Here is a 16017-nt window from a genome sequence, read left to right as displayed (position 1 = left end):
TAGGGTGAGTGTTGCTTGTACTGGTGCTAGACTGGTACCTGCGCTGACTATTAGTGCAGATCGCTTGTCAATCATATGAGCCTTTAGTACAGAGTAAGATGCCTGTCATCACTTGCTGTGATAAGGGGTTAGCTGTGCCAGACTGCTGAAGCGTACAGTACTGTTTGCTGCTATGCTGGCTATTTTTAGTGCCTCTAAAGCAGTTTTTATTTTTCTGCTTCTTCTCATGCATGTTTACATACTTTAATGCTGCGTGTAGACACAAGTATGCATATGATGCTGTAATCAGATGAGATTATAAACACATTTTACTTTATGAATCTTTTGGCCACTAGGTGGACTGTGGACCTCCTTTCCCTGATGCTCAGACTTTATTGTGGTTTATAGACTCTGCTCATGGATGTTAGGCCTGTTGTGTGATTGTGGCTGATAGAGTAGATTTAGTGGTGATGTGTCTGGCCTGAGCTGACATGTCCTGTTGCTTACAGACTGCACAGGTGAGACTGTGTGCTGAGAGATGTAGGTGCTATGTAACACCCACTAATCCTGTTGGCGAGCCTCAGCGCTGCTCCCTCTATCAGACTTTGAGACTCCGCATCGGATAATTAGCTGCTCACGTTTCAGTTCACTGCCTAAACAGTTTGCTGTCAGTCATCTGCAGAAAAATAAAAACTGAAGGGATAAATCTTTCATACAAGCGGGTTTTATATAATGAAAGTGTGGCAACAGGTTTATTTTTATAGGTTACAGGGAGGGGCTGCTGTAAAGTAGGTGCAGCAAAGTTGGCAATGATGCAACAGCTAGGACCTGTCATTTAAAGGGCTTAATCAAGCTTCAGGCTAAACTTCTCCCCACTTGATCTGTGTTTGCAGCGTATTTCCTTGCTTATCAGCATGGTACTTGGTGTTTGTTTATGAAGTTTTGTATTTTAATACGTGCTATTACATATAATTTCGTGGAACAGCCTAGAGAAGCCATTTTGCAAGATGTCTTATCAGCGCCCTAATCAGTAACACAAAATTACATTATTGATTACATCCAGGGCCTGGCAAAGGCTCAGGATACACCAGCCTCTGGGCGCAGAGCCTTGTGGGTGCACCTGTACTTCCCCGAGAACCCACCCCCCCTTCCCTTGCCCAGGAACATGCGTAGCATGCTTGAGCACGCACATCTTGGCACTATCGGTATCTCAGACGATTGTACACTTGCAGCGTCTCCTCTGACACTCTAGTGGCACCTCTCATTATGTGAGCCACTGGAGGAGTCAGAGAGGGGAAGCTGCAAGTGCGACTGACTCCAGAGAGATCCCAGTGGTTACAGCACACTCTGCTCACAGAGTCACCAATACTCTTCATGGCTACCTAATACCAGGAGCACATGTGGTTAGCTATACTGTTGGCACATCCTGTTATCTACTGTGTACTGGGAATGGGGATAGATAATACTTGGGGGCACATCTGGCTATCTGTACTCATCAAGTGGGCCACCCAATAGGGACTTTCTTCTATCAATACTGAGGAGAGGGGTGCTGCCTAATAGATGGATGTTAATAGATTTCAAAGGTAGCAGGCAAAAAAAGCCAAGGTTTAGTCACAACCATTAAGACCCTTTCACACGGCGGCTGAACTGCGGGTTTGCTGAGCCGTTCAGCCTCCTGTTTGCAGCCCATCAGTGCAATTCGGGTGCAATTTAAATGCTACTAACAAGCTGCTAAATGCTAACAAGCGCCCGGCTGGTGCAGGAGAGCAGCTGAGAGGCGGTGATTTCACCGGTTTGTCAGCTGCCCGTGTGAAAGAGCCTTCACACTGTCTCTAAACAAGTATTGCAGGTTATCGCGCGCATGTTCATGCGTTCGGTGTCAGCTCACTTTCCGGGACAGAGCTGCCAAATGGCTTGTCTCAGTTTCATGAGGGCTGCTATCTGGATTTCTTTTTAAATTCTGAAAAGTACTTTTCTTGCATAGCTTATGATTCTAAAGGTGTTCATACACTGGTAGATTACTGCCTGATGTGGAAAAAAGGTCAATGCCTCTGAACCGAATTTGATCATTGAGGTATATTTTTCCTTCCACACATTACACACAGATTAACAGATTTCAGCATGAAATCTATTAAAAATAATTGTGCAGTGCTCTCCATGTGGATTGTCAAATCTACCACTGCTACCGTCCTGCCCTGGATCAATCAAATCTTTCAGTCCTATCCATAAAAGATAATTTCCACCAATTGCAGATGAAAATTAATCAAAATTCTAATCCGGGTGGCATGTTGGGGCATAGACTTCTAGCAGATTTGATCTGAGTGATTGAATCTGCCAGAAAACTTGACTAGTGGATGACTGGCCTAAGCAATAATGAAGACTTGCTTCAGATGCTAAAGTCCATCTCTGCATGTGAGTTCGCCTCAGAGTGAAAGTGTGTACGCTAAATGGTGATTGGAATTGACAGTGGGTCAACACTCAACATTTTATTGCTAACACAAGAGAATGGGATGGTAAGTTCTCATTACCAAGCACCACCTGACTTGTCAATTGTCTGTAGGGAAAGACTGTCAGCAAATTTTAAAGGGGTGCTAAGTGCAATTGCACCTGCAGTACCAGAGCTAGTAAAGGCTGAAACCGATTACACTCTGTTCTATCCTACAAAAATACATCAAGGTCACATAGTAATGCAGTAAGGGCCTGTTTCCACTACACACAGATTCTGGATGCAGAAAACTGACTCCAATGAATGCCTATGGGAAATCTGCATCAGAAAAATATTGTTTAGTGGAAACAGGCCCATAGACATTCATTGGAGTAAATTTTTCTGCATCCAAAATCTGCATGTAGTGGAAACAGGCCCTTATGTGTTGGCAGGGGCACCTCATGCAGGCTGTGGCATTTCCCCTCGCCACCCCGGAACACAACTATTGCACTGTGGAAGGACTCTTTACTGGTCACTTCTGATAAGCTGCCAAACTGATCATTTTGAAAAGCAAGAATGAATATTAATTTGTGTATAGCAGCCCTAGCTGCTCTAGCTTTGTATGCAGCAAAATATAAACCTCAGTTGGTACTGAAATGCAGAAATTAATTCAGAGTTTGATAATCTTGAAAAAGGGAAAAGCTGATTAGTGGTGAGACAGCAAAAAATGTCAACTATCGTGTAGCACCCTAAAGTGTGTGCAGCAGATTTCACCTACTACATGCTCTTGCCATTTATACCCCTCCCTGTTTTTATTAAAGAGGGATTGTTGGCCACAAAATCGAATTCCATTTACCCACTGCTCTGTGTTTATTATGCAGTCTTGAACCTGACCCTGCACTGCAAGCACTCCAGTCTATTCAGAAATGTTTCTGCTGTAATAATTCTTATCTCAGTCAGCCTGGCCATTGCAGATGAAAAGGAAGCTTGTCATTTCCCCTCCCACATTCCTGCTCTTCACTGATTGGCTAAGGGCAGTTCATTGTGAAGCTGCTGAAATCTGATCTACGCTGTGCTCTCGTGTTTACAAAGCAAGCTAGCTATTACAGTGCAGTTTCTAGGTAAAAAAAGTAAGGGCGGAAATAACATCAGGATTGGCTTCAGTCAGAGGGAATTAAGATGGCAAATGTCAAGAACAGAATTCTCTTTATGTACTATATAAAATTCACTAAAATTACATATGCTATGTAAGTAGAACAAGTAGTTATCTACTTATCTGTGTTTTTTTCCAGGGATAGTATTGCTGTTTTAAAAGTGAAGCTGTATATAAAATCTACTATAACAAGTGGACTTGCAATGAACTTGCTGGTGGCGTTTGCGTGTCACATGTTATGATTGAGGCAGTGATGGATAATACGTTAGCGTAGAATTCAGGAGTCAGTCTAGTCTAGGAGTCCCAAGCATGTGCTTGTAAGAGGATTCTCAGGATATAGGTGGCAGGTGGAAGTTTTAGCTGCATGTGTCAGACTTGCCCTTACCATTTATAAATTAACAAGCACTTTTATGGAGGAGAGCAGCCTGCACTGTGCTGGGGACTTGCTTGTAGTATTGCTTCACGCTCACCTTAGACATTCTGGGATGTTTCTTTTGACTGCAGTGAAAAACCTGAGCTTTGATGTCAGGGCACAGATTTTTACTTGACATTAATGAAACTCTGCTACACCTCACAACCTCTCTTGGAAGGATGGAGTGAAGTGAAAGTGAGGCTAATTGGCTTTGCCGTCTGGAGTATTTGCAGGATATCTATTAGTCTGCTGTGTATTTTATTGTTTTTGCAAGTCTTAAAAGTTGTCTGCATGTAAACCATCATGATTAGTGTGGGAAAAGCCATTTGATGGCATTGTAATGCCTTGTCTTATTATCTTTACGTGATCTGAAGGCTTTGTAGGTATTTGATGACTGAAGTGTACTTTGATGGTCACGTCTGCCACAGCACATGACACACCTGACTTCTGCACTGCAGACTTCCCAGCTTGCAGTTACATAAAATACTCTGCCTGGCGATAATGACAAATGTGCATGCGTAGGAAGCTTTGCGTAATTCATACTGCTGCGGCATTGGCAAGAGTGCCTTAATGTTTATACCTTTTCCAACCTAGTGCTATATAATGGTCTTTTGTTTCAAGGCTGGCTATAAGTATGAGATGAGCATTACTCAATGAAGAAAGGCCAAGGGTGGTGAAGGCAAGAAGTCCCATCCAGTGGGGAAAAAAAAGTAGTTGGGCAGGTTTGAAAAGCTCTTTGATAAGCTTTTGAAGCTATCTGCAGTGCTTTGTATTGTTCATATACTTGCATGAAAGCCAAGTACATGCATAGAGGAAGGGACACTGAGTTCCTAGTCTCCTGATACCTGTGAAGTGTAGAATTTTGAGTTTAAAAAAAATACTTATGGTTGTTGTCTGCTACCTAATCTAATTCTTCTTTTTTTTTTTTTTTTCTCTTCCTAACGTATATCTTGGTGTGCGATCCGCAGGACATTGGACAATGCATTATTACCGCCACTGTCTGGGAACATTTATGTTTCCAACAATGCACTCCTTCATGCATTATGTGTACAAAGCAGAGCCATCCTATTCGGGATAGTTGATTTGGGTCCGTTCCTCAAAGCAATGCAGGAGCCGTGTGTTTTTGTGTTTTTTTTTTTTTTCTTCTTGTAAAACAAATAGCCACCTGAGTGTGCCTCGGCCCTTAATAATTTGTATGCATTCTTAAAAGGAGCCTCATCCAGTATGCATCTTCATCACTGCTGCCAGGTCTAGACTATGGCCTCTATTCACTAAGCTTTATCAAATGTTTTGATAATTTACCTCATGGGTAAAATCTGATTTTGAATTCACTAAGGGGTTATATATTTATCGAACGTTTTATCTATAAAACGTTTAAATAAATCTATAACACCTTAGTGAATTCAAAATTTAGATTTTACCCATGAGGTAAATTTTCAAACATTTTATAAAGTGTTTGATAAAGCTTAGTAAATTGCGGCCTATGTCTCCCCTGCACAATTTTAGATTGGGTAGTATTATTACACCATATTACTCTGTTGCTTTTGGTTTTTGAACATGTTTAGGATTCTTGGTTGCATAATCATTATATAAGTACTTTGACTGCTTGCATTTTAACAAAACCATGGCAAGGTCTTGTTGTCCATCATGACTGAACCTCTAATGAAGTAGCCTTGGCCGGAGAAGCACGCCTCTGGCTGCTACAGAGGGAGAACTGTGTGAAGGAAACTGTGCTCCTAGTATTAGTGGTAATGTGTGCCCTAACATTCAGTATTTTGGGGAAAAAAAGTTGATATTCGGGATAGAGGTCCTTAACCTCCCTGGCGGTATGATTATTTCCAGATTTTTTTTTTTCCAAAAGCGATGCAATTTTTTCACAAGCTTCAGACCGTAAAAATCATACCGCTAGATAGATCTGTGGCAGCCCTGCACATTCCACACCTCAGGTGGATCCAGCTCGGGGTTACCACTCTGAACTGCGGATTTCCATCCCGAGCCTGACTTGGGGTTACCGATATGGAGGTTAAAATAGTTTTTGGTGGAGTGTAAGTGATGGAAACTACTTACTAGCATAAAAACTTGTTTCTGCTTCTCGGTGGTAACATTTATATCTTCTGATCCTCCTGACCTTCCTTAACATTGGGAAGTGTATGCACATACCCATCAGGATGGAAAGTACCAATGATAACTTTAGGTGCAGCTCATACCCTGTCCACTCGACCAGTGTTCCCCAACCCTATCCTCAAGGCCCATCAACAGTACATGTTTTGCAGAAAACCACAAACACGTACAGGTGAGGTAATTAGTGTCTCAGCAGAGCTGATTACCTACCTGTGTGGATTTCTACAAAACATGCACTGGTGTTGGACTTTGAGGACAGGGTTGGGGAACACTGTGCTAATCCATATTTCCCTTATTCCCAGGGCACATACGACCAGCCTGCATATTATTCTACATTCTGGGCTGTCTGCATGGTTTGTGCGCGACATTCTTACTGTCACTTAAATCTTGCAAATGAGTTTGTGTTATCAGTACACTATTGTTCTCATTTCTGCGTCTTTCTGTTGGTCTACAACTCTTTTTTTCCCAAATTCCATCCAATAGGGTGTTGTTGTGTTTTTTTTATGCCAGTTTATGGTTTGCATTTGGATGTCAGACTTCCTGAGTTGTGCTGGTTACCTGGTGTTGTTCTACCACACCTGTCTATGATAGGGTGTTGCAGAAAGAACCGGATGAAAGAATGCTGAATATATATTATCCCTAATCTCGTAAATCTAGGCATGTAAAGCCATTTATTTGGTAGCAGTTTACTTGACATGTTTGTACAATAACGTTTTTGAATTTTGTCTACTGGCTCTTTTGTGTTTTCAAGTAGAAAATGCTGCTTATGCAGACTAAGTAAATCAGTAAATAGACAAATATGGGAACTGTAATTTTAACAGTTTTAAACCTAATTTTAAACATAACTGTTTTGGAAGCTAACATCCTCCATTATCGTCTACATTTGTAGCATCTGTTTTGAATGCAAGGTGTGCAGTTTGCCTATAAAAGGCTCTGCACATTCAGGTTTTACGAAGAGCTGCCATTTAGCCCTGCTATGTACAAAATGTAAGTTCTATTTTATGGTTAGCTGCTCCAAGGTTATACTCTTGTTTGCATGTCATTTCCCTTTAATTGGAGGTTAGGGCAATTCGTGCATATTATAGCATTTGTTTTGGATGCAATAGTTGCAATTGGCCTATAAGAGGCTCTGCACTCATATGCTGGTAGTCATCCAGATGCAGCCTGATTGATCTAAGATGCCATTTCTCTCTGATGGGAACTGTAATGCTATAGGGATGATGCTGATCCTCCGGTTCAGGTACAGTCACTCGCCTAGAACAAATATGAGGTTTAGGAGGATGCCCAGAAGACCTGATCTGCATGGTTGTTCCATGTGAGGCTCCTTTCACACTCAATCTGTTGCATCCCGGGATCCAGAAACATGGGATCAAAGAAATCACGGAAAGTCGAATAGTACATTTACACTGCAATGTAACTTCTGCTCACACTTCACCCAGAACCACGTGTATCACCTGGTAACACACTGCATACAGTATATTATCCCATCAGAATGCATCACACCACACTGCAAACATGCAAGTGGGAAAACACCATTGAAATATAATTGCATCACATTTCGTACCAGTTCCTAATATTTATAGTCTCCCAAAGTCAGGTATGTAAAAGACAAACACCTATTCTCCAACTAACCCTCCTTCCAATACACCTAACACTAACCATTGTCGCTACATGCCTAACACTAACCCTCCTACCAATACAGCAGGTGTTCGGATTGTAAACAGCATATATCCAGCGACAGCAACTCGGCTATAGCGTAGGTCGGGTTGGGCGTTATGCTGGGAATACACGACGAGATTTTTCAGCAGATTTACTGTCCGATCGATTTTCCGATTGTTTTTCTGATCGGTTTCCATTCAATTCTATGAGAAATCGTTTACTAAAACAATCAAAAAACAGAACGGACCTGTCGGAAATTATATATCGAACCATCTATCTGCCAAAAAATCTCAAGGTGTATTCCCAGCATTAGGTGCACCGGTAGAAAGGTTAGTGTTAGGCATGTAGTGACAATGGTTAGTGTTAGGTGTATTGGTAAGAGGGTTAGTGTGTGGTTAGTGTTAGGTGTATTGGTAGGAGGGTTAGTGTTAGGCATGTAGCGACAATGGTTAGTGTTAGGTGTACGGTACATTTCACAAGTACGCAATTGTAGGAAACATCCTGTATGCATTTAAAAATCATACTGCAAGCACATTTTCGTTTCTACAAATCATCAGACTCCAAGCTGTCAACAGTGCCTAGGTCTGAACTGTGACAGCCTTCTGCAGCCTCTACTTACCCTTCGTTCTTACCTATAGCACTGGTAAAAGGGCACAGCCATTATTTGTTTTATCTTAAACGTCATTAAACCAGAGCAAACATGCTCACAGACAGGAAGGATGTTGGCTGTATAGATACAGTTTTAAAACTCCCAAAGCCACAACGGTTTCATTCTGTCATTGCATAAATGAGTACACTCAGTTTGACCAACGTGTACGTGTTTTATGTTATGGATTAGTGAGGCGTGAGAGTATCAACTGAATTGGGCACCGTCACACACCACGAAGCTAATTTAGCAGCTATGGGCGCCAGGGTGTATTAATTGGACGTCAAAACATAGCTATCCGAAGCTTACATAGATGCATTTTGTTTACATAAATGTATCTAAGTGTTGAATGTGACACTCTCTCTCTGACTGAGAAGGAGCTGGAGGACAGCCAAAGAGTGTGTAACATTTATCACTTGCTACATTCTATTCAGTTAAATGTATCTATCTGAACTTCTGCATATCTCTCCACAGAACTTTAAACCTCTGTGTTTAACCCTTCCAATGCTGGTCTAGTAAAAAAAAATGCTGGTTGCATATAATATGCTGTAAATAATGTTTTAGAGCGACGCTGAAATGCAGGGTTATATTCCGCTTTAAAGGACAACTGTAGCGAGAGGTATGTGGAGGATGCTATATTTTATTTCCTTTGGAACAATACCAGTTGGTTGTCTTTCTGGTCCTCTGCCTCTGATACATTTGGCAATAAACCCTGAACAAGCATGCAGTAGATCAGGTATTTCTGACAGTGTCAGATCTGACCAGATTAGCTGCATGCTTGTTTCTGGTGTTATTCAAACACTACTGCAGCCAAATAGATCAGCAGGGCTGCCAGGCAACTGGTATTGTTTAAAAGGAAATAACATAACACTTGCTACATTTGTCCTTTTAAGTGACATTAGTTTTGCTTTAAACGTGTGTTAAATATATTCCATCCACATGATGGGTGAGTTATTTTCATCACAACACTCAAATTTTCTAAACCGTCCAAATCACCTAGTTTTTTTTTTCTTTACTTCCTGTTTTTTAGGATCTCATTCGGTCAGTGCCAGTAGGACTTGGCCTTTCAGAAACTCGGATCACCTCTCATAGTTTTGATGGTGGTAAAGAAGAAATCATTGAAGCTGGACCGTATCATGGTAAGAAATCTGTATATGCCCTTTTTTCTGCTGTTCAGCTTTAAACTGGAACTCCAGACACAGCAGTGAAATCCTCTCCGGATGGGTACAATGCCCTATTTGATAAATGCTATGACTATTTAAAAAAAAAGTGCAAATGTTTATTTTTTTTCATAAGTGAATTCATAAGTTACTGAAAGCTTCCTGTCCCATTGGTGGCAGAAGCAGAATGTTGAGCAGTGTACATCCTGCCACTCTTGGACAGAGTAATGCATGAAAAAACATAACTGTGTTCCTGCCTACCTAAGATTCATACCTTTTTGAATAGCATCTAAATGGTTCACACCACAAAGGAAGAGCAGGCTTTTATATCTGTACTTGTATCACTAGTTGTCCTAATTGTATAGTATGTTGAACTGCTTCCCCAGTTTTGGTACATTCTACAGCGCTATGGAAGACGGTGCTATATAGATAAAAAAAATATACCGGTATATATATATATTTGCATTGCCATTAATCTCCCCCTCTCCTAGCTTTATAATTGGCTATGCTGTGGTCGCTGCCTCTGCTTCACTCTGTGATTCTTGATGGTCTATTCTGCGTATATGTTATGGCCAGAACCTGAAGTCTGGCCACTTTGGGTTTTAGCCGGGCAAAACTAGAAGTGGCCGTCTCCCAATGTGAGAAATGGATCAAGATTCACGGCGGCCGCCTTACTCTTTCAATGTGAGAAATGAAGCCAGCTCCTCTGCTCTGGCCCCTACCACTGCCCCCCTCCTATTTAGCTCTGGCAGCTGGGGACGCACTCGTGATCCCCCAGAGTTGTTCGTCGCGGCAGGGAAGCAGGGATTCCTGGTATTCGTTCCTGCAGATCGGGTGCTGGCAAAAGCAATGTCTGCAGCGTTTCCGTTCTGCTTCCCTGCCATGACGAACGAGGGGAGGTTTGTTATGAGAGGACTGGACATCCTGAATCTTTGTCGGACTTTGACCCTCCCACCCCAGTCTACCACAGCAAGTTTCTTGTCAGGATGTAAAGGCAGTAGTTGTTCAGTCCATGACGGCTTCTGTAGCTGCAGAGTTCAGAACTAATGTGATATTAAAGCACAGAATTAATTGTGCTACCCAAGACAACAGTGTAAAGGGGAGCAGTTTGCCACCAAATCCATCCAAGATTTAGTCCGCATTATAAAAAAAACAAAATGGGCAGCGCTCATCCGTCTAGCTGTAAGAGTATACGTGTCTATTAAAAATATAATTGGGGCCTGTCTTGCCACTCCCAAAGCCGTTTACAGATAGATAAGTGTTTCCTGGCACAAAAATGTCCATGTGCCAATCATTAAATATTAAACGTGTTAGCTACAGTGTGCTGTATACTCTTGGATCTCACATGTAGTGCAGAGTGACAAAGTGGTCTCTTGCACATGCTCTCACTTTCTTGTGCAAGAGACCAGTGTCAGTCAAGTCTGAGTGTACTCAAGTCACACACTTGCCCAGTTTAGTTTTGTAAAGATGTTGTACAGACATGATGTTGGTTTCCCTGGTCAAACATTGTGTACTGCTCAATGTAAAAGGGAGAAGTCTGTACAGAGATGAGCCAGCAGCTTCACACTATGGGAGCCTCCTTTTTACCTAGTGTGTGCCTTCCCGGAAAAGTGCCGAGGATACACTTTATGCTTTCCTACAAAGGAAAGGTTGCTAGCCTTTTCCTGTCTTTCCAAAACTGAAGAAAAAGTTTGTGATGGAGTTAAGCTATCAAATAACACCGAAGGAGAGATTCTCAGAATTGTACAGCAAAGTAATCTAAAATATCGAATGAATCCAAGAGTTCAAGAGACCATTGGACCAGTATATATGATAGATGCTGCCTGTCAGATACTCATGACAATGCAGCCATCCAGTTCACCAGAAACCAGAATTGTCTCAGAAACTCCTCATTGTTCCCTTGCTCTGCTGGAGACCTACAGAACACGCATTGTGTGGCTTAATGTGTTTATTACACTGCTGTTCTTTGTAAATGCTTAGAACAGTTAAAGCATGAGAAAGCTCCGAAGTTGAGGTCCACTTAATTGACTTGGTTAGGTAAGAAAGATTTGTCATTTAGTTTTGCTGTTAAGTAAAGCCTCCTCATACACTGTTATGCAAGACACACAAATAGATTTTTTTTTTCTTTTGGGGCTGATTCAGTCACTTTGATCAAATCTTCTGGATATCTATTGCTCCTATCCGACATCATCCAGTTGATTCTTGAGCAATTTATTGTTTGAAAGTGTAATTGGACATGTTGAGAAGTATGAGTGGACAGGGAGGAAAGGCAGGAGATGGGTGACCACTGACCACATATCGCTGCGCTGCACTGAGCATTACAATAGTTACAGTTTAGCCTCTACAGTACTCTATAGATTTCTGCTGAAATTTACTGCTGTTGAGTATGTACTGCAATGTAAGATTTGAACACTATTTCTAATCTGGAATGCAGCTCTGGCCATTGCATACCAATCCATGTTTGCTTAGCTTAAAGAGTACCTGAAGCACTTGTACTGTGCATGCTCAGTAACAGAGCGCTTGAGCATGGTTTTTTCTCAGTGACTTTGTTGCATGAGAGACTTTGTTCTACTGTGCAAGTGCACATCCTACTTGCCCATGCCCAATACAGAGAAGCTTGTACATGGACAGGAGCGCCTCCACAAAGGAGATGGCCCTGCACACCAGTGGTGAGCTCATCCTACTCACCCATGCCCATTACAGAGAGTCTCGTACATAGGTGGGAGCGCAGCCACAAAGGAGATGGCCCTGCACACCAGTGGTGAGCTCAACCTACTCACCCTTGCCCAGTACAGAGAGTCTTGTACATAGACAGGAGCACAGCCACGAAGGAGGGGGCCCTGCACACCAGTGGTGGGCTCAAGGAGGATTGGGGAAGTCTCTGGACCATCCAGAGGCTTCCCACTACTTAAAGGATACCAGAGACGAATTATCATGGATTAACGCGTAGAGCAGGCGTATACTGTCAGCTGTCCTGATGCCCACCGAACAATCCACAGTGGAGTCGGCACCATCAATTTGTAATAAAGCTGCCCACTGCTCTCCTCTCTGCCCCCACTGCATCCTCCCTAAATGCCTCTCCTGCAGCCTCTTCCTGGTCGCCGTAGTTGGGCATTACTGCTCAGGCCGGGCTGCGTGCGTCTTACTGTCCATGGCCTAGAGCGCACTACGCATGATGTTCCGACTACGTAGTGCACTCTAGGCTGCTGCCACCCGCTGTAGGACGCTCGCAGCCTGGCCAGCGCCTGCACCGTAATCCCCGACTCTGGTGACCTGGTGGCATTTAGGTAGGATGTGGGGGTAGAGAGGAGAACGAGGTGAGCAGTGGGCCACGTTTCTCCATGTTGATTCAGCTTTGGTGTGCTTTAAGAATCTAACTTTTACAATATACCACACATTCTTGAGTGGGAACCTCATTAAAAATTCCTGCAGAAGCAAAAAGACATCAGATCACTTTATACAATATTGATTTCCAGCTAAACCAATCAGTCTTTTGTTTTGTTTACCATTTATATAAAATGTTAGACTCCACAATTAAAAATAAAATGTACGGTATCTTGGCTAGAATACTGATCCCAGGGCTATCAAGTATTTATAGTCCTCAGTCCATGGGCCCATGTATGCATATCAGTTTTACTTTTCCTTTGATTTTTCTGTTTCGCATGAGACTCCAAAAGTATTTTAACCAGATCAGCACTTTGGCTAGGCTACTAACATATTTTTTAGGAGGTGTTGCCATTGACTGCCTTGTTGCTTCTTTTCATTAGGAGTTTACTTAAAAGGATGCTATCAGCATAGATCCAGCTCCTCCCTGAATATATAGGCCTCGATTTATAAGGCCTTACTGCATACGGTAATGCAGTAAACAGCTGACTTTACCAAGCACTTAGCAAAATGTCAATTCATAAAAGCTGTTTCCGCATGAAAAGCTGGAATTACCGAGGTAAATAACCGACTTGTACGGTAAATACCTCAACACATGTCAGTAAATGTTAATTCATAAAGACTCCTACATGCGGTAAAACAAAGACATTTTACCATCGCCTCTGATGTGGTGTAATCCGTGCAATGAGTATGCGAGCCAGCTGTGACAAGCAGAAGCAGAGACGTATGACTGACAGGAGCAGAACTCGTAGAAACAGCCCCTGTCTCCTGCAAGTCCCGCTGATCGGATTTTGATAGGTCATGATGCCTTCTCAGGTGGAACAAGCTTTTCTACCCCCCAGCCAGGCAGCGAGCAGAGAGAACGAAACAAAAGCGGCTTCCCCTGTGGTTGTTTGGTCGTTTAACCCCTAACAACACAAATACAACTCCACACTTCTGCTGCTGCTGCACAGGTCTTTGTCAATGAGCTTCAGTAAATTACCGAACTTCTACCTCACCTGTGAACATTTTTAGCACACAAAAGTCTAAAATACCGAATGCGGTATTTTAACGTTCAGAATTTTTTTTTTTATCGCACAGCCTTTTATGAATAGAGGCCATAGTGCTTAAAGCTATGGTGCACACAAAAATGTAGCATGCCATGCTGACTATTCATAAATTACACACTAATTATAGTTTTAGTGCTTTAACATTTTGTCTGACTGAGGCAAATACTTTTGATGATTAAACACCTATTTTATGGAAAGTCCCTCATTTGTTTTCAGCCTAAAGTATTCTTGGTAGGGGGTATTTTCTTCCCACACTGCACAGGTTCTGCTTTGAAAATGCTGCTGGCTGAAGCCAAAAGACTGTAACCCTTATCACTATGCTGTCTGTAGCTCTACTGATTCCATTGCTAAACTAGTTCATTACAAATAATAAAAAATCTACTTCTTCCTAATCTGCATCGGTCACTGTAGGTTCAAACAGATGCACATTCCTAAATGTGCAGTTTTTATTATTACGAATTTTTTTTTGGGGGGGGGGGGGGGGGTTGGGGAAAAGATTTTTTTTTTGTTATGTTGATTTTTTTTTTTTTTTAATCTGTATTTTATCCCACTTTAATTTATATATTTACACAGCTGAGATAAATGACTGTATGCCAGGACCTGTTACCCATAACAACAAGAGTTTCTGCATTTGGTAGCTAGTTGCTTATGCAGGAATGTGTTCAGTCTTTAGTCCATAACAGTGACCGTATGGTGTACTGTGTGTGGCAAAGAAAATAGATAGCATCCTTTGGTAATTTTTGGATTTTGTTGCTGGCTGCAGATTGAAGTAGAAAATCATTTTTCATTGCGCTGATTTGTGTAGAACGTGTTTTTCAACAAATGAACAATTTCAGTCGATGCGGTTTGAATATAATAACATTTTAACAACTAAACTGACTAGCTCACACTTCTTCCCGCTCTGAAGCAGGATTCTTCTTTGACAGAGTTGACTGATGTTTATCATGAAATCTCCTTGGTCTAACAATATCCTCTAGTGATTTCCAGGTGCTTGTGTTCCTGTTGTAAATTCCATGCCGTATATACTTTCCTTAGGTTCGTTTTCCACACCCAGGTCTCCAGTAATTTCTCCTAGCAGCACAGCAGCTAGCAGACTGGCTGGACAAGAAGGTGATGTAATTGCTCCGACAGGTATTGCAGAGACCGATAAACTCCCCAGTAACTGCTGGTGCTGCACTAACTGCTTGATTTTTTCCTTATTAAATCCTGATTATGTTTGAATCATCAGAGTGTGCTTTATTCCTTCCCTTATAATTAATCACGTGCCAGTTAACTCGAAAACACATTAACCTTTTTTTCTTGCTCAAAAACAACATCACCCTGCCTTTAAAACGTGCCACTACCAGTTCCGCTTAACCAGAGAAAAGTGCCTCATGTGAAATGGTGTTCATTTCAGGGAAATATTTATATGAGCACACTTTATATTTGTGATTGGCTCCTATAGGTTACTCCTCATCCCAGATTGCGTTCTGGTGGGTTTTTCGTTATTTATTGTATGTAAAGCCCTGCCTCTGACATCTTTGGCAGAGCTTTACACAGTTTATAGTGTTGTCACTAGCTGTCCCTCAGGAGCTCACAATCTAATCTCTACCATAGTCTCATATGTAGATTGTAAGCCTTTGGCAGGGCCCTCTCCCCTTGTGTATCATACTTAACGGTGTGCACTTTACCCAGAGTTATGGAGCTTGTATTTTTACCAGTACCACTCCAGTGTATGATCTGGCATTGTATTGCTATATGCATTGTGTTGTGTATTTTTATTTGAAAATAGATAGCGCTCCGCTTCAAATAACTGCACTTCTATGGAGGTCCCCTTAGGGGCTGCACTCACCCAGCTGGTGTGACCACTGTGAGACAGGTCAATTGTCGCTTGTTGTTTCTTCTGGCCGACTGCCCGATCTCTGGTCCGAGTGTCCCTGCTGTGTAGGCTCCCCCTCCTCAATGTAGTGATGGGCTCTTTATACGTGGACCACGCATCAAATGAAATAGATCTCACATAGCATAACTCCGTTTAGTTAAAATTAAAGTT

At 42.1% G+C, this 16017-nt stretch overlaps 1 protein-coding gene across 3 annotated transcripts in view; it reads left to right on the top strand.

Moving 5' to 3' along the window:
• The window catches only part of ARFIP1 (ADP ribosylation factor interacting protein 1), a 155465-nt gene that overhangs the window by 65822 nt on the left and 73626 nt on the right, over positions 1 to 16017 (top strand). For 2 of the 3 annotated variants that reach the window (XM_068278959.1, XM_068278956.1), the window contains 2 exons: positions 9426 to 9534; positions 15024 to 15119. In XM_068278959.1, the coding sequence (XP_068135060.1) occupies positions 9426 to 9534; positions 15024 to 15119 (205 nt within the window). The remainder of the gene's footprint in view (positions 1 to 9425; positions 9535 to 15023; positions 15120 to 16017) is intronic. The other variant, XM_068278968.1, reaches the window with a different exon arrangement.

The sequence above is a fragment of the Hyperolius riggenbachi genome, chromosome 1 (assembly GCF_040937935.1).
Source record: "Hyperolius riggenbachi isolate aHypRig1 chromosome 1, aHypRig1.pri, whole genome shotgun sequence".
Classification (NCBI taxonomy): Eukaryota; Metazoa; Chordata; class Amphibia; order Anura; family Hyperoliidae; genus Hyperolius; species Hyperolius riggenbachi.
This window is presented reverse-complemented; position numbering and strand designations above follow the sequence as displayed.